The sequence below is a fragment of the Geotrypetes seraphini genome, chromosome 7 (assembly GCF_902459505.1).
Source record: "Geotrypetes seraphini chromosome 7, aGeoSer1.1, whole genome shotgun sequence".
NCBI lineage: Eukaryota > Metazoa > Chordata > Amphibia > Gymnophiona > Dermophiidae > Geotrypetes > Geotrypetes seraphini.
The window spans coordinates 22,238,042-22,264,830 of record NC_047090.1 but is presented as its reverse complement, the minus strand read 5'-3'; the positions used below and the strand labels follow the sequence as shown (position 1 = coordinate 22,264,830).

The 26,789-nt window shown below is 39.7% G+C and overlaps 1 protein-coding gene across 4 annotated transcripts in view; it reads right to left on the bottom strand.

The window, feature by feature from the left end:
• Nucleotides 1-26,789, bottom strand: part of STAB2 (stabilin 2) — a 403,506-nt gene that overhangs the window by 120,523 nt on the left and 256,194 nt on the right. For all 4 annotated transcript variants that reach the window (XR_004540109.1, XM_033951740.1, XM_033951739.1 and 1 more), the window contains 6 exons: nt 25,158-25,353; nt 22,574-22,669; nt 21,586-21,631; nt 16,774-16,850; nt 12,450-12,575; nt 10,665-10,738 (listed from right to left, as the gene is read on the bottom strand). Coding sequence is in view for 3 of the 4 variants with exons in the window: in XM_033951740.1 (XP_033807631.1) it covers nt 10,665-10,738; nt 12,450-12,575; nt 16,774-16,850; nt 21,586-21,631; nt 22,574-22,669; nt 25,158-25,353 (615 nt within the window). In the remaining variant the exon portion in view is untranslated. The remainder of the gene's footprint in view (nt 1-10,664; nt 10,739-12,449; nt 12,576-16,773; nt 16,851-21,585; nt 21,632-22,573; nt 22,670-25,157; nt 25,354-26,789) is intronic.

Sequence of the window (26,789 nt, the reverse complement as noted above, 5' to 3'; positions counted from 1 at the left end):
AATTTCCTGCCAAAAGTGCTGCCGATTCAAAGCAAATTTCTGTTGGAAATAGAAAGGGCGCACAAGATCCCAACAAGAGTGACAAATAGTCAAAAGGGTCCGCGTCCGTTGATATTTAAGTTGCTCCGTTACCAGCAGGTGTCTGAAATACTCAGACTGGCTAAAGACAACAAAAATTTAAAATGTCAGGACTCGAAGATCTATATCGTTCCTGATTTTGCTAGAGTAACGGCTCAAAAAGAAAGCAGCTATTAGACCTGAGGCCACAACTTAGGGTTTTAGGAGCCAGATATGGCTTAATAAACCCAGCGGGTCACTTACAAAAATAAAACTTTAAATTTTGAAGATGCAGCAAAACTAAAAGAATTTCTGGATCAGTGTGAGTCACCTATGGCTACATAGAAGTGATTTTAGATGAATATTTTTTCTTCGAATTAGTATGTTTGTTTTTATTTTTTTTGTGAGATTAAAGAATTATTTAACTTATAAAGGTAATAAGATTCTGGAGACACTGCTGCAGTTAGATTTGAAATATGCTCAACATTCTAATCTTGATTCGTGGCCATTTGGAATGTAGCAAGAAAGGCTATATAAAGTTATACCAACACAGACTTTTTCTATATAAAGAAGTTTAGTGATTGGTTGAAGTGACTTGCCTGTTTGGAGTTTGGCGCTGTGCACAAGTTTGAAGGTTTATACAAAGAGATTGATTGCTATAATTTGCGCGTACTAATTACTGAGATTGAGGAAGCGCGATGAAAGAATTTAAAAGGCATCAATAAGCGTGGATCTGCAAGCAAGATGGGATTTGGAATGTGTCTATATAGTAACTATAACTAATGGCTTTAATGCTGTTGAATTTGCTGCAATGCATGGAATGGGATATTACATTTGGAAAATCCATTAAATCAACAGTGGGTCTAAAGTAGATTTTTTCGCTAAAATTTGGTCTGACCTTGCAATATGAGATGGAAGGTTCGTGGTGGTGTGCAAAGTGAACAGAGAAAATGCATGTATGATACGGCTGATCTCTGCCTGGCACCATATGTCTGAATCTGATTGTCATGACCATTATAAGTTTCTTTAGACAAAACTTAAAGGATGAATGAAAAGTTCTGGTACTGAAATATGATATATATGGTCTATGAAGATTGTGAAAGATGAAGTGATGCTCACCATAATAGAAGATATGCTGTTCATGGAAAATTTATCGTGGATTTTTATGGAGAGCTGCGCTCTGGATCAGTTTTATTCTGATGCTACATGTGTGTCAAGTTAGATCTGTTAGGAAGGTTTAAAAAAAAAAAAGTCTCTTTATATAGTCAAGATGATTTGGATGGATTTGTTTTTGAAAAGTTTTCTTGTCTCTTAAAATGAATAAGTTAAGAGAAATGATTGCATTTTACATTTAGTTAATTATCTGAATGTGTCAAGTAAAATGGGGTTTAAATGCTTAGTATTGTAAAGGTTAAAAGAACCTTCTTATGATCTAATTTATCCTGGGAAATAGGTATGATGTGGAAAGGTATCATTATAAAAGTTTGTATGATTACTTAGTTTTATTGTTCTCTTTCATGAAAAGAATGAGAAGGGAAAAGATAATTAATGAAAAGAGGGAGAAAGAGAGAGAGAGAAAAAAAAGAAGAGGTAATTCTTTATAAAGGAGTTTAAGTTAATATGTGATTTTCATTTTAATATGATGTTCTGGCTAATAGTTAGAATGCTTATAGATATAGCTTGTGGGGAGTTTATCTGTTACTTGGTCTAGAATGTGCGTTTCAAAGTTTGCATTTATTTTAAGGGAGGGGTGGGAGGGGGTAGGGATTGTGGGTATTGAGGGGAGGGGATGCGGTTTAGTTTTTCTTCTGATATGGGGAAAAGATTATATAATATTGTTTTAGTGGATATTTTGGATTATTGTATTGATTTATTATAATGACTTTTAAGATTCTCTCATTAAACGTTAATGGTCTCAATCATCCGATAAAAAGGAAAAAAACATTATTATATTTAAAACAGCAGAATGTGGATGTTTATTTCATACAGGAGACTCACCTTACTGGAAATAAATCAAAGAAATTAATTGGTAATTTGGTGAAAGATTGCTTTTTTGCATCTGCGGTAGGGAAGAAAGCTGGTGTAGCTATTTTGATTAACAAAAAGTGCTCTGCAGGATTTAATATGGTGGCTGCAGATCAATTAGGAAGGTGGGTGCATGTAAACATGAGTATGGGCAATAATGCTGTGGCGCTTTTTAATGTGTACGCCCCTAATTCGAATCAAATTTAATTTTTTTAAAAACTCTACAATCAATAGTTTTACCACTGGCTGCTAATAATTTGATAGTGGCAGGAGATTTTAATGCTGTTATGGACCCTTTATTAGATAAAAAACCTAGCAAAATTTTAAAATCATTAGGGTTGGATAATTTTGTAAATTCTTGTATTTTAAAGGATATTTGGTGAATTCTTCATTTTAATGATCTAGAATTTTCGTTTTGTTCGCATGTTCATAAATCTTTCTCTAGAATTGATTATATTTTTATTTCTGATGAGTTAGTACAAGATGTTACTCAAGCTTCTATAGATCCAATAATTTTATCAGACCATGGTGGTGTATGGATTAGCTTAAATTTTACTGACCAAGATAAGGCCTGTTAGGCCTGTCTGGAGATTTAATAATGCATTGCTTGCATATCCAAAATTTTGTTAAGAATTTCAATTAAAAATTGATGAATATGTTCAAATTAATAATACAGAGGAAGTATCTATAGAAATCTTGTGGGATGCTTTTAAGACAACCATGAGAGGACAAATTATATCATTCTCAGCCTATTCTAAAAAACAATTAAAAAAGCAATTTTCTGAGTTAGAGCAAGAAATTAAAGTTTTGGAGGCAAAATTGATTAGAAAATGGGAGAACTCTACGTTGCAAGCTTTATTAAAAGTTAAATATAAGTATAATGAGATTTCTTCTAAATTGGCTAGGAAAAATATTCTTTGTCAGCAAGCTTTGTATTATGATAATTCAAATAAGGCGGGAAGATTATTGGCTAATAATCTTAAAGTGAAAAAAAGAAAGATGAAAATGAATGCAATTAAAGATGAAAAAGGAAATATTCATTTTCAAATTGGACCGATTTTAAAACAGTTTTTAAATTATTATAAAAACCTGTATTCTTCTGAACCTTATTTAGATAAAGAAAAGGATGGTGTAGAGTTTTTAAACTTTATTGAAGGTCCGAAGGTTCCTGATCATATAAAAAGAAGTTTGGAAGAACCAATATCACTAAAAGAATTACAAAAAGCACTGAAATCTCTTAGAGTTGGGACCGCTCCAGGTGGTGATGGTTTTACAGTAGAGTTTTATAAAGCATTTCAAATTACTCTTTTACCCTATTTATTAAATTTGTATCAGAATCAACTTAATAAAGGTTGTATATCAGACACCACGGCAGAATCGTTGACCATTGTTTTGCCAAAGCCAAATAAAGATCCCATGTTGGTTTCAAATTACAGGCCTATTTCTTTGATAAATGTTGATGGTAAATTATTAGCCAAACTTTTGGCCATGTGTTTGGCAAAGGCTCTTCCTTATATAATTGGTATGCACCAAACAGGGTTTGTTGTTCAGAGACACTCTTCGAATAATACTAGATTGGCCTTGCAGATGTTATATTTAACAAAAGACATAGGAGATCCGGCTTTCTCTGTGTCCCTAGATGCAGAGAAAGCTTTTGATCGTGTGGAATGGACTTTTATGTATCAGGCCATGGAATGGTTTGGTATTGGTTTAGGATTTATATAAATGATTCAAACTTTGTATAGCTCTCCTGTTGCTAGAATATATATCAACAATAATTTCTCTGAATGTTTTAAGTTGCAAAGGGGAGTTAGACAGGGTTGTCCTCTGTCTCCTTTGCTTTTTGATATTGTGCTTGAACCCTTATTATCAGCTATTCAACAGGTAAAGGAGATACAGGGTATACCACGTTCTGGTAAAGAGTATAAAATATCTGCATATGCGGATGATATACTGCTTCATTTGAGGAATCCTGAAACAACCATTACAAGTTTACTTGATTTGATTGAAAAATTTGGAAAATTCTCAGGCTATAAAATAAATTGGTCCAAATCAGAAGTTCTTCCTTTAAATGTACACTGCACAAGAGAACTATTTGAATCATTCCTTTTTATATGGAAAGAAGAAGGAATAAAATATTTAGGTATATGGATAAAAAACACACTTGATGAAACAATGAAGGTGAATGAAAAACGTTTATTACAAAAAGTAACAGAGTTATGTGAGCAATGGAATCCTTTACATTTATCTTGGTAAGGAAGAGTCCAAACTATCAAAATGATGATTTTGCCTGTTGTTTGTTACCAAATGGGAATGATACCAGTTTTTTTTCAGGGGTCTTTTTATAAAAGATTGAATAGTATTCTTAGTAAATTTATTTGGCTGGGTAAAACTGCAAGAATTGCTTTAGTGACTTTACAAAAGCCAATTGAGGAAGGAGGGGTAAATTTTCCAAATTTTTATAGGTTCCATCAATCCTATATCTTGCACCAAGGTATGTATTGGGTCCTCCCAGAACTCATGGAGAAGCTCCCAGACTGGTTATGGTTGGAATGGCAGCTCATGTTTCCTATCAGGCTTCATCATCTGCTTAGTATTAAAATGCCTAAAATATTGAAAAGTAATAGGATAATAATGGACACATGGAAAACATTAAAATATGTTAATAACTTAACTCCTCTTCCAATTCAAAAATCTACTTATCAAAACATATGGCTAAACTCCAAGATCCAAAGAGGCGGTTTTAAGATTGTCTGGAAGGATTGGATTGAAGCAGGAATACGTACTCTAAATGATGTTATAGAAAATGGTAAGCTGCTGGAGTTTTCACAATTGCAACACAAATTTAGTCTTGATAAAAAACAAAGTTATAAATGGTTGCAATTGAAGCAGGCCATTCAGGCAGGGTTCCCTGAATGGAAATCTTGAAATAATCAATTTAGTTTAGAATTCTTATGCTTTCAGGCAGACTTTCTGGGTCATCAGGCCGCACAGTGGTACATAGTATTATCTGGCTATTTGAATAAGAAACCAAAGATTGGTCTTAGAGACATCTGGAGCATTGAGATTAAACATCAAATTAATGTATCTCAATGGCCACGTATTTGGTCTTGGAGGATAAGATGTACAATGTCTGCATCTATGAGGCAAACATGGTTTTTCCTGTTATATAGAGCACTCTGGACCCCTGTTCGTCTACAAAAATTGGATTGCTCTAAGTCTAATAGATGTTGGCATTGTCATCTTGAGGCTGGAACTTTAGATCATCTATTATTTTATTGTCCTTTTATTAATAATTTCTGGAAATCGATTTGGGATCAAATAAATTGTATGTTGGAGAATCCTGTAGCATTGTCATACGATACAATTTTGTTTGGTATGTCTATGAGAGCCAAGTGTCAATTATCCTCTAATAATAATAAGCTTTTAATGATTTTGTCAGGAATTGCCATTCAACAAATAACATATAACTGGAAAGACTATAAAGGGTTGAGCTATTGTTTTTGGTGGAATTCGGTATGTCACGTGTATGAAATGGAAAGAACGTTGGCTGTTAAAAAAGAATATTTTAATAAATTTAAAGAGGTATGGGGGCCATTAATAAATTATTATAATAAATAATTAGCATTTTTCCCCAATAAGTATATATGTATAATGGGTGGGAGGTTGGGTTTTTAATTTTCAAGATAAATAAAAAAGGGGTTGTATAGATGTGTGATAGGTATATACAAATATATTTTTGGAAGGGTGGAGGGTGGGTAATTTTTTATTGTGTGAAAATTGTAGAATTTCAAGTGGAATTGTATATTATGAATACAATGTACACTTGTTTGAAAATTTAAAATGAATAAAGAAATATAAAATAAAAATAAAGCAAAATGAATGGATTATGGATAACATGGTTGCTTGTTAAAGATGGATACCAATGGCTACCAAACAGAGATATGCAAATGATTTGAGGCCCAGTTTTGACCAGCCTGGTTCAAACTTGATGGACATTTTCAGATTTCATCCAAATTCATCAAATATCCCTTGATAGATCTAAATGAATTTCAAATGAAATCTAAAAATTCCAAACAGATCGGAAAAAATTCTATGAACTTTCAGACAATTTTGATAGCGGATTCAATGATCCAATATAATCAATTTTGTCTTTCCTTCAAAGAAAGGTTTGCTGAACAATTTGACAACACTTGGACATGTTTCTAGATTCACTGGGTTGTTCAATGATTTAGAAGACATTTGCACATTTATCTTAGGGGTCTACAGAGATTGCTCAGCAGGTAATTGTAACATCATCAAGCTAATGTGGTTCAATTATTCCTACCTGTATAGGAAGATGCTGAGAACACCTCTCATAGTTAAGCACAGAGAGTTTTGTAGTTACCACACATTCATTTTTGGTAACCACAAAATCTTACTGCACATATATAGCACAAAGCTCCCCAAATGAGTTTGCAAAATTGTTGCTAGATAAGTTGGCATCTTTATGATATTTAACACACATGCAATGCAGAACAACCATATGGGTACTGACTACATTTCTGGTCTAATGTTTGACAGTTTAAATTTACCGTATTTCGCCACATATAGGCTGCCCCTCTGCATAGACCATACCCGTGTATGGACGCAGAAAAGGGCAGCCTATGTTTAAAAAACGGAAGATGATCCGCCCCATGATATTAGCTGTGGCTTATCTTCTGGTACCTCCCCTGCCTTTTCCATTCATCCCTCCCACCCCCGGTACCTTTTTCATAAGCCCCCTCGCAGGCACGTGACTTGGGTCTCCAGTGGTGCAGGGCATTTGACCTGCCCCCGCACCGCCTGCTGAATGGCCGATGTCAGCTCTCGTGGAACTCGCGAGAACTGACCTCAGCCACTCAGCAAGCGGTGCGGGTGCAGGACAGATGCCGAAGAGATTGCGGCTGCCCTGCACCGCTGGAGACCCGAGCCACGTGCCAGTGAGGGGGCTTCCGAAAAAAGTACCAAGGGTGGGGGGGAGGATTAAATATTTTTATATAGGCCGCCCCTTTTAACTAGGCCGCACCCCCTACACGGGTTTGGAGGATCTCAAGACAACAAAATAAAAGTGACAAGGGGGTGCCTGTAGTCAGTTGCGTAGCGAGGGTGAGAGGGCCCAGGGTACTGGAACCCCTCCCCGCACCCCCGCTTGCTCCTTCTCTGCTCCCTCCTGCCGCACACCCCTTCTCTTCCCCCATATCTCTTTAACGTCCCCGGCATGAGCAGCAACCTCAACTTGCTGCTCATAACAGCGTCGGCTCTTCCTCTGAAGTCACATCCTAGGTGCATATCTATCCTTTGGGTCTCTTGTGATTGTATACACCCTTTGTGGATTGTTTTTAAGTTATTTGGACACTTATTAAACTACAAACTGGTAGATCTGATCTTTTGTTCCACAATCTTTTTGTTGTTTTGCTGCTTCATTCCTTTTCTGGAACCTTTTGGTGCTATTTGGATTTTGTTGCCTTGCCAATGTTGTAGCAGAGGTGCCTGTTGTGTATTAGTAGCAACTCTAGATTTATGTTCGTTTAAACAAATGTTTATTGATCTACTACTACACCCAAATAAAAAAGGAGAACGCCTAGCCATGATTCATCATTTTTCTATCCCCTTTAAAACTGACCTCTCTCCAACATATAATATTCACCCAGTTGAAACTCTCCAATTCTCTATTACAAACTCCCAACCTCTTAATTTCCTCCTTACTTACCTCCTCCTTCCTGTCACCAAAACTTCCTTAACTGCCCTCATGTCTGCCATCATGGACTTTAGCATTTCCCATCCAAACCCTATTATCCTAGGAGATTTTAATATACATTTTGATCAGCCCAATCACCCAAACACATCAGAACTCAACCCTAACCTCAGATATCTCCCTGACTCCACTGCTCTCATCTTCTACTCATTCTGCAAGACACACTATTGATATCATACTTGGCCCAACAGCTATCAGCCATATCTTTCAAAATCCTCAAACCTACTCTCTCTCTTGGTTGGACCATGTTCAAATCAATCTCCAACTAAACCTTCCTACTCCCCCATCCACCACGTCACAGAGCACTTATACTTCCAGAGCCATCAATAAAATTACAGCTTCTGCTTTACAAAATTCCTTTAACCTGTACCTATAAGATTTCACTAATCTTACAATGGAAGAACAATCTGATCTCTGGAAAGTCTCAACACAATCTCTCATGGACCTTCTTGCCCCTTCCCAGGAAAAAAAACATCCCAATTACAACCTAAAAAGAAACTATGGTACAATGAAAATCTTATCCTCCTCCGCTGACAATTCCGCTCCACTGAATATAAATGGTGGCAATCTTGGTCTAACAATTCCCATCATCAATATAAAGACATTGCTACTCAATACAAAACCTCAATACAATAAGCCAAAAAAGACTACTATTCAAAATACATAACCATAGCCCGCAATTCTTCCACACTCTTTAGTAAAGTACGATCCCTATCTCCATACTCAAACAAGAAATCTCCCTCTTCACTTATACAACCATCAGCTTCAGAACTCGCTAACTTCTTCGACCAGAAAGTAAAGGATATCAGATCGAACCTACCCTTACAGTCTCTGGATTCCTCAAACCAGACAAATTTTTACCCTTCAGCACTCTTTCTAATCTTAAACCTCCTTCCTTACCAGACCTCTGCAAAGTCTTCCAATTGATAATCGCCCCTAATAACCCAATTGAAAGCACCCCTCCTTCAATTCTAAAAAAATTATTTCCTATTTTCGGCCCATTCATCTTGGAAATGATAACAAAAAGTCTTACTTCTAATTTTGTTCCAAAAGCTTGGAAATCTGCTTTACTTTTCCCAAAACTAAAAACCCAAAATCTAGACGAAACACATCCAGCAAACTTTCATCCTATTGCCAACCTTCCTCTCATCTCTAAACTTATGGAAAAAGTAGTACTGAACCAGCTCACAGAATTCCTTGACAAAACCAATGTGCTTCATCCATACCAAACTGGCTTCCACTCCAGCTACTCCACAGAATTATCATTACTTGGTCTCATCTCTACTATACACTACCTCCATGATCACTGAAAATCCATCCTTCTTATCTCTCTAGACATGTCAGCTGCCTTCAACACTGTTGACCATCACCTCCTTATTGATCGTCTTAAGACCTGCAGTATCACAGGTTCTGCCCTCTCATGGTTTGTTACCTACTTCCAAGACCGTAATTTCAAAGTCTACTCGAAAGAGAAAATCTCATCTCCTATTATTCAAACTTTCGGCGTTCCTCAAGGCTCTATTCTTTCTCCTTTACTATTCAATATTTTTCTTGCCCCTCTTCTCACTCTAGCTCTGTCCATCAGCTTTACTATCTTTGTTTATGCAGATGACATCCAACTTCTTCACCCCGTTGATCCTTCAAATATTTGCGAAATACAAGAAATAAACACCAAATTTGACAAAATCAGTGACTGGCTCCACATAAATAAACTTTCACTCAATATCAATAAATCCTGTGGTATACTTTTCCCGATCAGTAACAATGATATGATAAATGGACAAATCTTTATTAAATCTTGCCCGGTATTAATGGAATCAAAAATAAAATTGATCGGAGTTATTCTAGACCAGTGGTTTTTTGTGATTTGGTTCACATAAACCATAAGGGTTCTCTAGCCCTCTGAGGATCTAAAAAAGAAGACTGGAGTATGTGTACATTGGAGTTATAAATTAGAGCCAGTCTATGAATAGCCTGTTATATTAAAACTTTATAAAATACCAGCACAAATTCTATAGAAATTGTGGGGAAAACGAACTTACATATGTTTTTACTTGCTTGTATGCATTTAGGGTGAATTTATGGATAGGATGCCGGTTTCTGCAACCACTACAGCTGAGAATTGCACACTGGTGTCTTACACAGAATTGCGTCTGCCCTAAGGGACAGATGCCTAACCAACCCAATTGTCACAGATGCCGGTTAGAGAATCACACCTGATCCCTTGCCATCAGCTGATCATGGCAAGGGAATCCTGCCATGATCAACTGAGCGGCTGCAGCAGGAAACCCATGAACCCCCATGTGAACTTGACCAGCAGGAGGGATGCCCACTCCCTCCTGGCCTGGAAACCCCCTCCCCTGTCCTAAGTAAGCCAGGCAGTAGGGATGCCTACTCTCTCCTGCCCCTGAGCCCTCCCCTGAAGTAAGCCAGGCAGGATGGATACCCACTCCCTCCTGTCCTAGAGCCACCGCCCCTCCCTAGGCAAGACAGGCAGGAGGGATTCCCACTACCTTCTGCCACCCTCCCCCCAATTTAACCCCCCAACATCTCCCAAGGCTCAGTCTCCCCCCTGTACCCATAACTTTACCCTCAACCCCCTCATACCTTTTAGTTGAATGTACGGTCGGAAAAATGATCCCACCCTCTGGCCGGCCAGGCCACCACTCCCAAATGGCATGCCTTCCCCTTCCCAGTGCATTCTGGGATGTATCGGGAAGGGGTCTAAGGCTCTGATTGGCTCAGGTGCCTAAGGCCCCTCCCATAGGCTTCCTTCCCAGTGCATCCTGCAAATCATGTCACGTACCTTATTAGCCCCTGTTTTACTGCACTCTGCATTGGTATCACATCCACCATTATTCTCCGAGCAGGGGTCGATTTCTTTAAAAATAAGAAATGCAACAGGATTGGAATCATGATGTTTAATAAAAAATACTAGATCTCTCCCTGTGATAGTAATATATCAAACTGGCTATAAGAACATAAGAATTGTCATACTGGGACAGACCAAAGGTCCATCAAGCCCAGTATCCTGTTTCCAACAGTCCCAAGTACCTAGTTAGATCCCAAGTAGGGGGCAAATTTCAAAAAAAGCTGATAGCTGGATATGACTTAGGCAACTGGGTGTTTGCACTTCCAGCTTTAGTCCGAAACAGGGATCTAGTGCCAAGAACCTTCACTTTTAACTACCTGGGCATTTTTTTTTTTTTTTTACTTTACATGACAGACCTCAATAAGGGGCTAGGTACCAGGGTTCCTTCTAGAATCCTTCAATCATGGACTCTAAATCCAGGTACTAGATCTGGGTAACATTGCTAGAAATTAATGACTGGCCCCATTCAGTGACACTCACCTGGGTAGAGGTACTGTATTCAATTAAGCAGTTTTGGATATTGAGTGATATATTTGTAATACATAAGGAGGAGAGTGTGGCATAGTGGTTAGAGCTACATCCTCAGCACCCTAAGGTTGTGGGTTCAAACCCTGTGCAGCTCCTTGTGATCCTGGGCAAGTCACTTAATCCTCCACTGTCCTGGGTACATTAGATAGACTGTGAGCCCACCGGGACAGACAGGGAAAATGCTTGAGTACCTGATTTGTAACTTGCTCTGAGCTCCTTGTGGAGGATGGGCTACAAAACCCCAAATAAATTAATAAATAAAAAATTTGGGATTCTCACGTGGAGGGGCATTTTCGATGACATCTAAATCCAAGTTTAGATGTTTTGTAGAAGATACACAAAAATCCAGTCTCAAACACGCCCATTTTCAAAACTGCAAAATGTCTATCTTTGTTTTTCGAAAATGGATGCGTTTGTGCTCTGTGCGTCTATCTTTTTGAACCCCCCCTCATCCAAATGAAAAACACACAAAACAAGCCATTGGGATGTAGGAGGGACCAACATTTGTAGTAGATTGGCCACAAGATATCCCAACAGAGCAGTGAGGCACCATATGGTCATTGTAGTGAACTTCACATAAAAGGTCTCAAGTATACATCTCACCATAATCCCTTTATGGTGTATGGTAAGCCCTCCAAAACTGTGGAACACCCTAGCACCTATTTGTGCAAATTGACAAGTGTTACTGCTTTTAAAAAGGAAGTAAAAACAGTTTTTTCTTCATTATTATGGAACATGGTAGAGAAATGTATGTCCTGAAGAGACATTTGCTGATTGATAGCTGTGCTCAAATTTAGTAAGAACTTATGACTGATTGTAGTTTTATATTTTTATTTCTTTAGTAAGTCTTATGTGTCTTGTACTTGAACCTATATTATGAATGTTCTTGTTGATAGATTTGAGGTCTCAAAGTGCAATAAATAAATTGCAATGAACTTCTCCTCCTTTTAAATCTGAAAACAGGGAATGCCAAAAGCTAATTAATATATATATATTTTTGGAACCATAGGAAACTAGGGAAATGCTGTGAAAGGGGTTTGTTCAAAAGAAGGAACGGTAAATGCATTTACATTAACTGATGCATGGTTTCCTCATCAGAGGCGTCTGTATCTCTGTTTTGCTCTGTATTTTCAAATGTTTTTTTGATTTACAAATTCTATAAATGATTTCTTTTCTAATACCAAGACTTACCCAGGCACACTATGCCATCTCCTGTGTAATCAGCATTGCAAATACATTCACGATTTCCTGGGCTGGTTTTCTTACATTTTGCTTTGACAGAGCAACCTCCATTGCTAATCTCACATGCATCAATAGCTGCAAATAAAAAAATTTGAAAATATGCTTAACCACATAACATCCTCTCCAGAAATGTACTGATACTTAGTACATAAACGTAACTCACATGCTCCTCATATCAAATATCTTATCCCCAGCTCCTCAGAAGTACCACCTAGGGCTCAAATGTTTTCACTGCTCCAGGATTTAAGTACTACTTCCTACTTCCTCCTAATTTTTCTAATGATAATACTAGTTTTCTAATTTTTTCAATTTTTAAACACCCTTTTAGTGTACTTATAAAGTTAAAGTACTTAGCTTGAAATGTGGTCTTCCTTTCAGGGATATTGGAGCCAACATGTTTCACCCAAAAGTCTTTTCAAGGCTAGTCATCCCTTAAGAAGTTTTAAACCGCTGGGCCGAACTGCTGCACAGCCTCCCTCAAAAAGGTGTGTGGTCATGCAGCTTAAGTAAAAACAGACTTAATGAGGGAGCACTTACCCCCAAATTCTATAAAGTCTACATAAAGTTAGACACCTACAACAGTGCACCTAGCCGATGTAGGCACCTAACTTAACAGCTTAATCAGCATCAATAATTGCTAGCTAAATTGAAATTGATGTTCATTAGACTTAATTGAAAGTTAGGCGTGTAACTTGGTAGGCGCATAGCACAAAGTGGTATGCGCTTAGCCCAGGGGTGGGCAACTCCGGTCCTCGAGGGCCAGAATCCAGTCGAGTTTTCAGGATTTCCTCAATGAATCTGCATGAGATCTATTTGCATGCACTGCTTTCAATGCATATTCATTAGGGAAATCCTGAAAACCCGACTGGATTCCGGTCCTTGAGGACCGGAGTTGCCCACCCCTGGCCTAGCCCAAAGTGCCTACCTAAAAGTAGGTGTGGTTAGGGGGCAAATCATAGTTATTTTAGGGTTATGTGCCTGTTTTTGATTTTGGCACCTTTGTGCAGGCTTTTAGGTCAAGGAAATACTGGCATAAATACGGTTCACCTATAAGTTGTGATGCCTAACAACATGTAACACTGCTTAAGCAGCACTAAGCATGATTCTATACAGTATGCCTAACTTTTATAGAATCGTACTTAGCAATGTACTAGTTTGTACCAATTTTTTAGGTGACACATATAGAATCGGGCCCTTAAGGCCATATTCTATAAATGGCACTGTAAGTTTTGATCACACCTTACCTAACCTAAGTGCTTTAATTGGCATAGTAATTGACCATGTCATTTAAAACCAATTAAAAACTCTTAAAAAAACATAGGCCTCAGTAATGTAGGCCTTTAAAATCCTGGCCTAAAATACCAGTCAGTGGCGTAGCGAGGGTGAGAGGTGCCTGGGGCAGTGGTACCCCCATCTCCTCACCCTCATCTCCGCCCTTGTTCCTTCCCCTGATCCCGCCTGCTGTGTGCACCCCCCTCTTTCCCTTCCCTTATACCTCTAGTTGAACCTCTGACAACACTTCCTATGTGCAGCACCTGGAAATGACATCAGCGGGATCATGAATAGCACGTTGTTGACCGCCGCGAACAACAACTTCAACTAGAGGTATGGGGGAAGGAATGGGAAGAGAAAGGGGGTGGCGAGGAGGAGGGGTGCTGGCACCCCCACCAACATGGTGCCCAGGGCAGGCCATCCCCCTCATGCCCCCCCTTACTATGCCACTGATATCGGCGCCTATATTTTTTCATAGATGTCAGTAGCTGTGATTCTGTTAACAACCCCTAGGTGTGATTGACATGCAGCTGGTGCTGCTTTTCTAGGCGCTGGCAGATCTAGGCATCATTTACAGAATCTGGGCCTTAGTACCTCCTAACTAGGAGGCAGTAACTGGGGAATTCTATAAATGGCGCCTATATTAGGCACTGCTAGGTGCCCTAATTGCAGCTGCCTAGCGATGCCTAAGTTTGAGATCCATGGCCAATTTTTATTTTTTAATTGGTTTAATCGGCATGGTAACTGACAACGTCAGTTTTCAGCCAATCATAAATATAAAAACATAGAAACATGATGGCAGATAAAGGCCAAATGGCCCATCTAGTCTGCCCATCCGTAGTAACCATTATTTCTTTCTCTGTCCATATGCCTATCCCAGTCCCTTTTGAATTCAGACACAGTTTCTGTTTCCACCACCTCTTCTGGGAGACTGTTCCATGTATCTACCACCCTTTCTGTAAAAAAGTATTTCCTCAGATTACTCTAGAGCCTATCACCTCTTAACTTCATCCTATGCCCTCTCATTGCAGAGTTTCCTTTCAAATTAAAGACACTCGACTCATGCACATTTACATTATGTAGATATTTAAATGTCTCTATCATATCTCCCCTCTCCTTCCTTTTCTCCAAAGTATACAGACTAAGATCTTTAAGTCTGTCCTATGATGAAGATCACATATCATTTTAGTAGCCTTCCTCTGGACCAACTCCATCCTTTTTATATCTTTTTGAAGGTACGGCCTCCAGAATTGTACACAATATTCTAAATGAGGTCTCACCACAGTCTTATACAGAGGCATCAATACTTCCTTTTTCCTACTGGCCTTACCTCTTCCTATGCTCCCTAGCATCCTTCTAGCTTTCACCATCACTTTTTCAACCTGTTTGGCCACCTTAAGATCATCACATACAATCACACCCAAGTCCCGCTCCTCTGTCGTGCACATAAACTCTTCACTCCCTAATCTGTACTGTTCCCTCGGGTTTTTGCAGCCCAAATGCATGACCTTACATTTCTTAGCATTAAATTTTAGCTGCCAAATTTCAGACCATTCTTCACGCTTCGCCAGGTCTTTCTTCATGTTATTCACACCATCCAGCGTGTCTTCTTAATTTAAAAGATCGGAACTGAACTCTTAGGATGCATAGTGATGCCTAAGTGGAGGCACCCTCCCAAGCCTTAGGATGCCTGTGTTTAGAAGTAGGCATAGTTATGGGCAGAGAATAGGTGTGATTGACTTAGGCATCGTTAGGTGTCCGACATAGGTGCCACCAAATTAGGTGAATAAAAAGCTGGCCTAATGGAGCGACACCTATGTTTAGGACACCCAGTGACACCTAAGTCCACTTAGGCGCCACTAGGCGTGATTCTACAAATGAAACCCTTTTTTTGATCAACATTCGCACTGAGTGGTGCCTACAATATAGGTGCCGCTCAGTGCCATTTATAGAATCTGGCCCTAAGTGTTCCTGTGCTAAGTTTTTTGCAAGTCCTGTGGCTAAAGGTTAAACTAGCTCAGGACCTGCAAAATAAAATACAATAAAATAAAAAGCCCTAAATACTGCTGTACTGAATCTGGGCTTAGTATGTGGAAATGCCCCAGATTCTGCCATCCTACAGTAAAAGGACTCCTTAAATTCTAGGGTATGTGTTAATTATTTATTTTTTTTACCCTTTCCTTTAGTGATTTGGCTCTATAACATGAATAATATGAAACAACACACTGCTATTGACTGCATATGATCTGATAAACCACAATGAAACTCTAATTTGCTGCCTTGTTCTTTGACATGTGATTAAATGCAGATCTTACAATCTTCCCTCACTATCTTGGCTCCCAATCCCTCCTTTGCTCCAGGTACCACAGTTAAACTGTGAGCCTGCCAAGACAGATAGGGGAAATACTTAAGAATACCTAATTACTATTCAATGTATTGTAAATCACTTTAGGTGAACATCTTCATGAGAAGGCAGTTAGATGCTGTTGTGCACAAAACTTAGGCGCAGGCCAAAAAAAACCCATCTCTTCTGGAATTCTGCATTCTCGTCTGGAGATCTACAGTGATTATTCTGTTTGTGACCTTACACTTCCCTAAACTCGGCTGTGCAATGGCCACCAGGCATCGAGAACCAAGTTATTGAAGAAAGATCTGCATTTAATCACACTTCAAAAAAACAAGGCAGCAAATTAGATTTTTATTGTGGTTTACTAAAGGGCGGCGGAATCTGGGACATTTTCATGTGCTAATTCCACTGTCACTGTAGTGAAATGAAATGTACTTTGCCTGAAGGGAAAAAAAAGCAGACATACTGCAAATTTCTCCTAATCTGTTTTGTTTGCAATATTCCATACACATGTTCTAATAAGGCTGTATCGATCATGTTCCACTAATCTGTTTTTGTAGACTGGCAGTGGTTCCTGTCAAGTCGTTGGAAGCGTCAATTCCAGCTACAAAATATCTCAAAATACTAGAAAGGACGGCAACAGAGTCTACTTGCCTGTACATAGTGTCCCGTTTCCTGTGAACCCAGCTGCGCATTTACAGAAGGCTTTGCCATCAGAATTTACAATGCAACTGTGGTTCAGAGAGAGAAGAAGAAGAAGTTAATTGCTGCTCTCAATGAAATTCTGCTGGCTGTAAGAAACTGACACTACAGAAGGAATCCATTGTAATCCAGCACCAATGACAGCTAATGGCATGCACAGTGTGTAAAATAAGCATGCAGACATGATTTGATAATGGAAATAAGGACACAAACATTCATTAATGTATGTTATTTACTGCAGGGCTCATTTTATGTTAAGGACTTAGGGCTAGATGCACTAAAGAGGATTGGTAAGACCATGTGGGTCTGCTCCGATCTGATTTTTGGCCGATTCAAAAAGAGCTATTGAAGCACTAAAACGTTTGCATGCAAATGATTCACACGGAGGTTCGTTGTAATCCCTGACTCTCCTGTCCGATTGATCACTGTGAGAGCGACTTTCACACATGTGCAAAGCTGGCAGGGGAAGCCCGAACAGCTGAGAGGTAGGGGGGAGCCCCGAAAACAGCCTCCTACACTCAGCTGTTTGGGGCAGGAAACCTTTTTTTTCTTTTTTTTAAATGGGTACAGATGCTGTACGTCTGTAACATGCATAATATCTGCCCTATTTTAAAAAAAAAAGAAAAAAAGCCCCTTCCCCCGCTGATGACTGCCCTACTCAACGATCCCCAATGAATGCAGCACCGGGAATCCCTCCTTGAGCTAGCGAAAATTGGCAGGAGTGATGCCCACACCCTCCTGCCAATGGAGGCCATCCCTGAGCCATCCCCTCCCCTCCCCTCCTCCTCTCAATAAAAGGCAGGGATGCCCACTCCCCCCTGTTGGCTGCTCCCACAAACCCCCCCATACCTTTTTTTGAAGATGGAAGCAGGAAGGAAGCAAGATTTCTCCACCTTGTAGGCTCGCTGATCCAAAATGCAAGGGGAGGCCGGATTAGTTCAGACACCTAAGGTCCCTCCCAAGTGGAGGGGGGACGTCAGGGAGGAACGGCATTGGTTGAGAGGTGCTTTTTTTAATGGGGGCAGATATTGTACATGTGTAACATGCACAGCCTCTGTGCCTATTAAAAAAAAAGGCTAAACTATTATTAGACAGGTAAGTGACTGGTCTTGACTAGTTGCTTTTTTGGATCACTAAAAATGATCACCTTTTTTTAGTGGATCGCAAAGCCATGTTAGAGCATCAATCACTCTACTAGTTTACTTGGCATTTCAATATCAATGAGCTTATTTGCATGGTCGGATTGGAGAATGAGCAGAGAGCCGTTTTCTGCATTGGGGGTGGTAAAGGCGATCATTGCTAAAGCGATGATAGTTAGACAATTGCTGACTTTAGTGTATTTGGTCCTCAGTGTGCCGTTTTCTGCATCAGGGGTGTTCCTAAACTAGTCAAAACTGGTTTAGCGACGATAGTTAAACAATCGCTGACTTTAGTGCATCTGGCCCTCATTTGCTTGTTAATAGTGGTAGTAACTCTAGCCCTAAATGATTTTGCACATCAAATATTTCATAGAGAAGCAAAGACAGTCTAATAGGTGATTAAATTTGTCTAGAATAGACTGAGGCCTTACATTTGTTCCATTACACTTAATGGAAAGCATTTTAAATTCTAGTTTGAAATGCATGATCTTGAATATTTTAGCATTAAATTTTAGCTGCCAACTATAGATAATCTCTCAATCTTCTCTACATCGCTTCTCATGTTTTTCACACCTTTCAGAGTATATACTGTATATTATTGCAGATTTTATCTTCTGCAAAAAGCAACTGTTTCCCAGCCCCTCTGTAATGTTACTACTACTACTACTATTATCATTTCTATAGTGCTACTTGACATATGCAGTGCTGTACACATTCTTTTGAGGAATCCTCATCCATGCAGAGTTACACTCAGTATTGTTTTTAGTGTTTAATCCACGTGCTTTAATATCAGGACTTTTAGGGACCCCTGAGGAAGACATCATTGTTGAAACATGGAGTGTTGGGTCCACACCTCTCTACAGTCTAGGTCCTAGATATATTTTATGTGGATTATCCAATTGTATATTTTTGAATAAAGCCTGCATCGTGAACATCACCATCTCCACAGATCCTTTTGTTTTCACATTCTATAAATGGCATTTTGAGTTGCGTGCATTTAAAGTTAGACACAGATGCCCCTTATTCTATAATTACATGCATAATGTTGATGAATGCCCCTGATCCACCCAAGACCTTCCCATTTCTGTACTATCTTTTTGGTACCCTGTGTAAATTTTATACGTGAATCCAACTTTTAAATTTACACATGTAAATTTAAATTAAAACCAATTAAAGCTAGTGATTGTTAAAAAGTCAATTATCAGTATTAATTGGCCTATTATTCAATTAAGATACATGTGTAAATTGGGCGCATGTACAACTCAAAGCACCATTTATAGAATTTGGGCATATATGTATAATCAGTGGTCTGAATATATGTATAATGCAATCACCATGCCAGTACTGTACATTTAGATTAGGCCTAAACCTGTGGCATAGCCACAGGTAGGCCTGGATAAGGCCCACCTAGAGGCAGCACATCTGTGAGGTAGCTGATGGGGATCTCCAAGCCCCACCAGTTAAAAACTCCCCAAACATCTCATCCATGTACCTTTAAAGAACCAATCTTCGCCAGCAGTGAGTAGTGTGACTGATAAACATTGCTTGCACCAGCCCCACAACCTTCCTTATGATGCAATTTCCTATTTCAACAGAGCCGGAGTACATCAGAAGGATGGCTGTGAGGCTGGTGTGAGCAGCGTGTATCAGTTACACTGCTCACTGTCAGTGAACATAAGAACATAAGAATTGCTGCTGCTGGGTCAGACCAGTGGTCCATTCTGCCCAGCAGTCCACTCACGCGGCGGCCCCCGGGTCAAAGACCAGTGCTCTAAATGAGTCCAGCCTCACCTGCGTACATCCCAGTTTTGCAGGAACTTGTCCAGCTTAGTCTTGAAACCCTGGAGGATGTTTTCCCCTATAACAGACTCCGGAAGAGCGTTCCGGCTCTCCACCACTCTCTGGGTGAAGAAGAACTTCCTTACGTTTGTTCGGAATCTATCCCCTTTCAACTTTAGAGTGTGCCCTCTCGTTCTCCCTACCTTGGAGAGTGTGAACAGTCTGTCTTTATCTACTAAGTCTATTCCCTTCAGTATTTTGAATGTTTCGATCATGGTTCCTCTCAGTCTCCTCTTTTCAAGGGAGAAGAGGCCCAGTTTCTCCAATCTCTCATTGTACAGCAACTCCTCCAGCCCCTTAACCATTTTAGTCACTCTTCTCTGGACCCTTTCGAGTAGTACAATGCCCTTCTTCTTGTATGGCGACCAGTGCTGGATGCAGTTCTCCAGGTGAGGGCGCACCATGGTCCGGCACAGCAGCATGATAACCTTCTCCGATCTGTTCGTGATCCCCTTCTTTATCATTCCTAGCATTCTGTTCGCCCTTTTTGCCGCCGCAGCACATTGTGCAGATGGCTTCATTGACTTGTCGATCAGAACTCCCAAGTCTCTTTCCTGGGAGGTCTCTCCAAGTACCGCCCCGAACATCCTGTATTCGTGCATGAGATTGGCTCTTCGAAAGGTAGGCAGCAGCAGGGGGTAGGGATGAGCGGGGAATGGACGGATTGGATCACCTCACCTGGATGGGAGAAGAAGAGATGGGATCTTCTGCCCACCCAACTGGGGTCCAGGACTACCCAAAATTGGGTGTCTGGCTTTGCCCCCGCCTAATCTAAATGTATAATTTATACAGAAAGTGACTGAATATCACCAATTTCCTGTCCCGTTTTCGATCTGCCCTTTATCCTTAATTATACAGAAAGTATTGACCCATTAGACAGAATTTCTCTCAGAACCTATCAATGTAAGGGCTCTACATGTTTCACTATATGCTTCATATGAACATCAACTGTTCTTGTCCTGAGGAAACAGTTATCTGAAAATTGTCTTCCTTCAATGGATCTAGCAGTTTTCACGCTGAAAGGAGGTGTTCCTTAAGGTGTGTTAAGGGTTTGTTTTTTTTGGGGGGGAGGGTTCATATGTGGATTGCATACTTAAAATTGGCTACATTTGGCAAGCAAAACTCTGCTAGCGGAAAAAGCAGGTACAAGTGACAATGTGTCCTTTGTACCTGTGGCCCCTTTAAATAGAAAGTTCTTTCCCCTTGTGAACTGATGCAAAGCCTGTGAATGAAAGGCATTTGCAGTCACTGCCCAACTGGGGACAGTGTCCAAATTCACCTTTATGAATAGATCCATTAGGACCACTATTCCCTCTCAGTTGAGTGGGAGTCTTCCAATTGCACTGCTGCCAGTGGGTGGTGATTCTTCGATATTGTGTTTTCAATCACTGGGAAAGGAAGGTTCCCTAGAGTCCTGCAGAGCTTTCCTGTCTCTCACTTTTGAAAATGTGATAGTGAAACAGCACTTCCACTGGCAGGACTGTAGATGGAGGACTCCCGCTCAGATTAGAGGGAACAGTGCTTAGGACCTTATCAGAGATGCCAAACTTTTGGATAGTCCTGGTTTTGAACTTACATCCCTGGCAGTGTGGAATTTTAGTACCTGATCCTACCCATTGAAATCAGAGCTGCACATTCTATAATGCACCAGTATGTGGTGGTCAGAAATCCAGGACTATCCCAAACTTTCCAGCCTGGAACTGGGTAATTTGGCACCTCTGCCTTATTGAAGACATGTTTCATATAGGCCCATGCTCTGTCTAATGAAAATGATTTTCTCACATACTTAGCACTGGTGTGGCATGTTTTACTGCATTCATCATTCTTGATTTCTGCAAAACAGAAAAAATAAAGAGTTACTATTATTTATTTTTATTTTTTTATATACCGCCTATTAATTGTATAAATGGTTTACATTCAGGTACTCAGACATTTGTCCCTATCACAATCTATCTAATGTACCTGGGGCAAAGGAGGATTGAGTGACTTGCCCAGGGTCTCAAGGAGCAGCATGGGACTTGAACCCACAACCTCAGGGTGCTGAGGCTATAGCTCTAACCATTAGGCCACTCCTTCCTCTCAGCACTGCAAAAACAATCAAAAACTATAGAAAATCTTGCAGCTTCAGCCAGTATTCAACAATAATCTTAATGCATTCATCTGTTATCAGAATCTGCAGGAAAGGAGAAGTGTGAGAGATATTTTTTGTTCAATTTAATGCTTTTCTTTAATGATCAATATCCAGTCTTTATATAATCATTATTCACAATATTTATATAAACTTATCATGATCCTCAGAGGGCTAAAGAATCCCATTGGTTCATGTGAATCCAATCACTGAACCCAATCGTCATAGGATCAATAGTTTATATATTATTTTGTAGTTATAACTTAAATATATTTTTCTAAAACCTTTTATAACTTATTTTTTACCTTTTTAGCTTAAAAAAAATTTTTTTTTTCCTTTCATTATTATTTTAACTTTTGCATGGTAATATACTTAGCTTAGTATTATTAATCAGCATTTAGGGAGCGCATTTAGGGACCCCTGAGGAAGATGTGTTGATCAAAACACGGACTTTGTTGAGTCCCATATTCTGTAAAAAGTGGTTCATTTGTAAGCAATCTGTTTGTTAGTTCAAAATAAACTTTGCCTGCATCCTGTACATTTGTCTGTAGTATTCTTCTTTGTCTTTGGTGAAGCTAAATTAGACATCTATTGATATTCTGCATTTCTATTATGATTATATATAGAAATGAGTAAATGATCTTACCATACTCGCATTTGACACCTCTCCAGCCAAAGTCACAATCACACGACCCATCACCTTCAATTCCTTCATTGCACTTGCCATGGATGCAAGGACATTCTACAAGTGAACACATTAGTTACAATAGCAAATTAACTATAGACCTAGGTGACATCTACACTGGAGCAAGGATCAAAATATCCAGTTTAAGGATTGACATCATGTGGAAATCAAAGCTTAAAAATACTGGGGTCCATCTTAAGAAGTATTTGTTTTATGTTCAGGAGTTAACCTGAAAAATAATTTCTTAGGATGCTAAATGCATAAGGGGCAACTCTATAATTTGGTGCCAAGATGTAGGGTGTGTCTAAGCAAGTGGTCTCCAATGTGCAGCCCCAGGGCCGCATGAGACCCCTGAAGTCCTCCATTGTGGCCCTCAAACAGTTGGCTGAAATGCTCTTCAAATCCTATAAAAGCGTTAATTTCAATCTTGTCTACTTGATATAGTAACTGCAAACAATCTCTTAAGAGTGCAATCCTGGTGTCTGCTACTGTTGACAATTCAAAATAAAGTGAGTTTTTAAAACATATCGAAGTGTAGAATCAACATTAGTAATAATTTTTCATGTTTAATACCCAATCAGAACAAGCAGGTCAAAGTGGTTTACAAATGTAGTAGTATGTGTAAGGTTGAAATCTTTTGCTGGCCCTCAGAGCTTTCTCATATTCACACGGTGGCCCTTTACATGAAAAAGTTGGAGGCCATTGGCTAGGCCATTATTGAATACTAGCACAAAGCTGTACTGGCACACTAAAATGTAGGTATACCCACTTATGACAGGTCAATGGCTGGTGTAAGTTGGCACACCTAAATACACTCTGCAAGGCATACAACTGATAGTATTCTGTAAGTAGTGTGCGTCATTTAGTGGCACGCTTTGGCCCATCCATGTTCTTCCCACATGTATAGTCCCTCGCACTTGTGAGCTAAATGGTCCTTTTACTAAAGCTTAGTGCGCACTATTAGGCATTAGTGTGAGCTATGTGCCACGTGGCCCATAAGTATAAAACTGGATGTGCAGTATTTAGTGCATGCTACGCTTTAGTAAAAGGACTCAGTGTCTTTGGTGTATATGTGATAGAACAGCATTTAACAGTTACATAAGTAACTGCTAAATATTGTCCCCTGTGATATGCATAAGTGCTCTTATTCTGTAACATAAGCATATGCTTATTACTTGCCCCTGGATTCTATATATGGTGACTAAAGCTGCATTGTGCAAATTTGGCCATGTAGTTAAACTGCATGTGCAATTTGTTTAACAAGCCAATCAGTGCAAGTGATTGGCCAATAGAAAGCAATTATTGGCACTAATTAGAATTTACACAAACAACTTTCTAAGCCTATTCTATAAAGTGGTGCATGTCAATTCTAATGCATGGATCTGAAAAGAGGGTGTGGCCACGAGAGGACCATGGGAAGGTCTTGGGCATTTTTACAAAATACACACACTGTTAAAGAATATGTCTGATCTCTGCAGAATTTAGGTAAAGGGCATCTAAATCAGATTTTAATTAGTGTAAATGGTCATGGAGCCTGCCACTTCATGTATTCTATAAACTGCGCCCAAACAAAATTTTATTCTGTGCCAATTTTTCCTGTGAATTTAGTCCTAAGTGTCTACAATTCGCTGCCAAGTTACAGAATGAGGGAGATATCTTTAAATGATGCGTGTTTATGAATGAAATATCTGAACTGCCTTTACAAACAAAATTCTACTAGGATTAGAGTATAACTCTCATATCTTGATTTTCCTGTCGAAAACCATGTAGCTGTATTTTGTATAACTGGTCTTTTGTTGAAGTAACACCTTAAGACGTCCTAATAATAAAGTATTGCCGTAAGTTAGGCCCTGATTTTATAAAAAGCGCCAGCCGGTAGTGCCTACACTGGTGCGCCTAGCCAATGTAGAGGCCTACATTAATTTTTTAATTGGTTTAATCGAAGCTGTTATTTGAACAGCGCTGTAAAACCTAATTAAAAAATGATTTAAAAAAATAAATTTTGTGTAGGCGCCTTCATTGGTAGGTGCCATGTAGGCATCTATACCGAGGCACCAATCACTGCCTAACAATGCCTACCCAAAAGTAGGTGTGGTTTGGGGGTGGGGTTTGGGCTCGGAAAGACTTAGGTGTCACTAGGCGTGTTTGGTAGGTGGTGTTTTATTAGGCCAGTATATCAGGCCTAATATACTGATGCCTAACTTAGAAACATCTAGAGATGCCTAACTCCATTTAGGAGATTCTACAAATGGCGCCTAACTTTGAATGACATGCGATAGGTACCATTTGCAACAGTACATACCATATGAGGCACCGTTGCAATGGCACCAACCACATGTCATTCAGCACTATTTAAATAGTCAGAAATGACCACTCTCCCCAAAAATGGATATTCAGTGCCAGTTGTTGGAAATGGTCCTGCATTGAATATTCTGGCAGGCAGTCAAAGCAATACCTACTTCTGAACAAATAACAGCCCAAGAAACTTTATCTATATGACTAGTTGAAGGCCATGATACATCTTAAAGATAGCAGCAGTTGGTACCTTGATCACATTTGGATCCATATTTGCCTTTGACACAAAGCTCACAGGCTGTCCCACTGAATCCTTCTGCACATTGACATGTGCCTGTACCATTAATACCATCCCTGCAGATTCCATTCCCAAAGCATGGGTTCTTTTTTTGCCCAGGGCAGACCATGCATTGTTGACCATAGAAACCTGCACAGCATTGTTTGGTCTGAAAAACATAATATATGATATAACTGTCAATTTGTCTATTATTTGAATTTTCTTGCTTTTTTTTTTTTTAACAATTCTTTTAACACTTTGCAGGCAGAGGTGTACAGCAGCAATGGTGTACAGCAGCAATGGTGTTAACTGTGGTCTAGAAGCCTCTGCATTACATTAAGGATACTTTAAAGCAGTGGTTCCCAACCCTGTCCTGGAGGACCACCAGCCAGTCAGGTTTTCAGGATAGCCCTAATGAATATGCATGGAGGAGATTTGCATGCCTTTCACCTCCATTATATGGAAATCTCTCTCATGCATATTCATTAGGGTTATCCCAAAAACCCGACTGGCTGGTGGTCCTCCAGGACAGAGTTGGGAAACACTGCCTTAGAGAACACACCTCAAGGTAGCTTATATTGGCTCTTCATTGTCTGTATTCTGCTATGTCTTTCTGTTTTACAGCCTTTAGGGCAGTCACAGGGCTTTTCGAATAGTCAGCCTCTAGTTTAGCTCTACACAGTCACCTTGTGATGTTGGGCAGTAAACATATCTGACTTAGGAGCCTTTCTACTAAAGTTTAGTGCACATTAACAGACATTGATTTTAAGTTTATTAAAGTTTACTATACCAGCCTAGAGTAAAATCTTTCAGAGAAGCTTACATTGTAAAATCAATAAAAAGGACAAAATAATGAGTTGGAGAAGATAGACGAAAGGAGAGCAATTCCATAAATTATAAAGACAGTTTTGAATAAGAATAGTGTGTGCTAAATGTCATTTGGCCCACAGGTATACCGAGTTTCCCCGAAAATAAGACACTGTCTTATATTAATTTTGGGCCCCAAAAAGGCATTAGGTCTTATTTTCGGGGAGGTCTTATTTTTTTCATGTACAATGATTACTCTCCCTTCCTCTCCTCCACTCCAATTCTTCCTATTTCCTTTCTCTCCCCCACATGTGCAGCATCTTTCTTCCCCTCTCACCCATCCCCTTGTGCAGTATCTTTCTATCCCTCCCCCTCCCTCCCATCCCACTGTGCAGCATAACCCTTGCAGCCTATATCCCTCCCTCCCCTTGTGCAGCAGAACCCTTTCAGCTTATATCCCTCCCTTCCTCCCATCCCCCCGTGGAGCACTTTTTAATCCCTCCCATCCCCCCCGCCGCGTACCTCCCTCTCCCTGCTGACCCTTTCATTTCTGCCACCCATCCGAACCCCGACCGTGAGACCAAAATACAGTACCTTATAACAAACCGCATCGTCATTAGCACAGGCTCCTTTGAGGCTTTCTCACGCCCAGGCGTTCCTCTTCCATGTTGCTGATGACATCATCAACAACACGGCAGAGGAACGCCAGGGCGTGAAAATGAGAAAGCCATGATGGGGCCTGTGCTGCTGACGATGCGGTTTGTTATAAGGTACTGTATTTCGGTCTTGCGGTCAGGG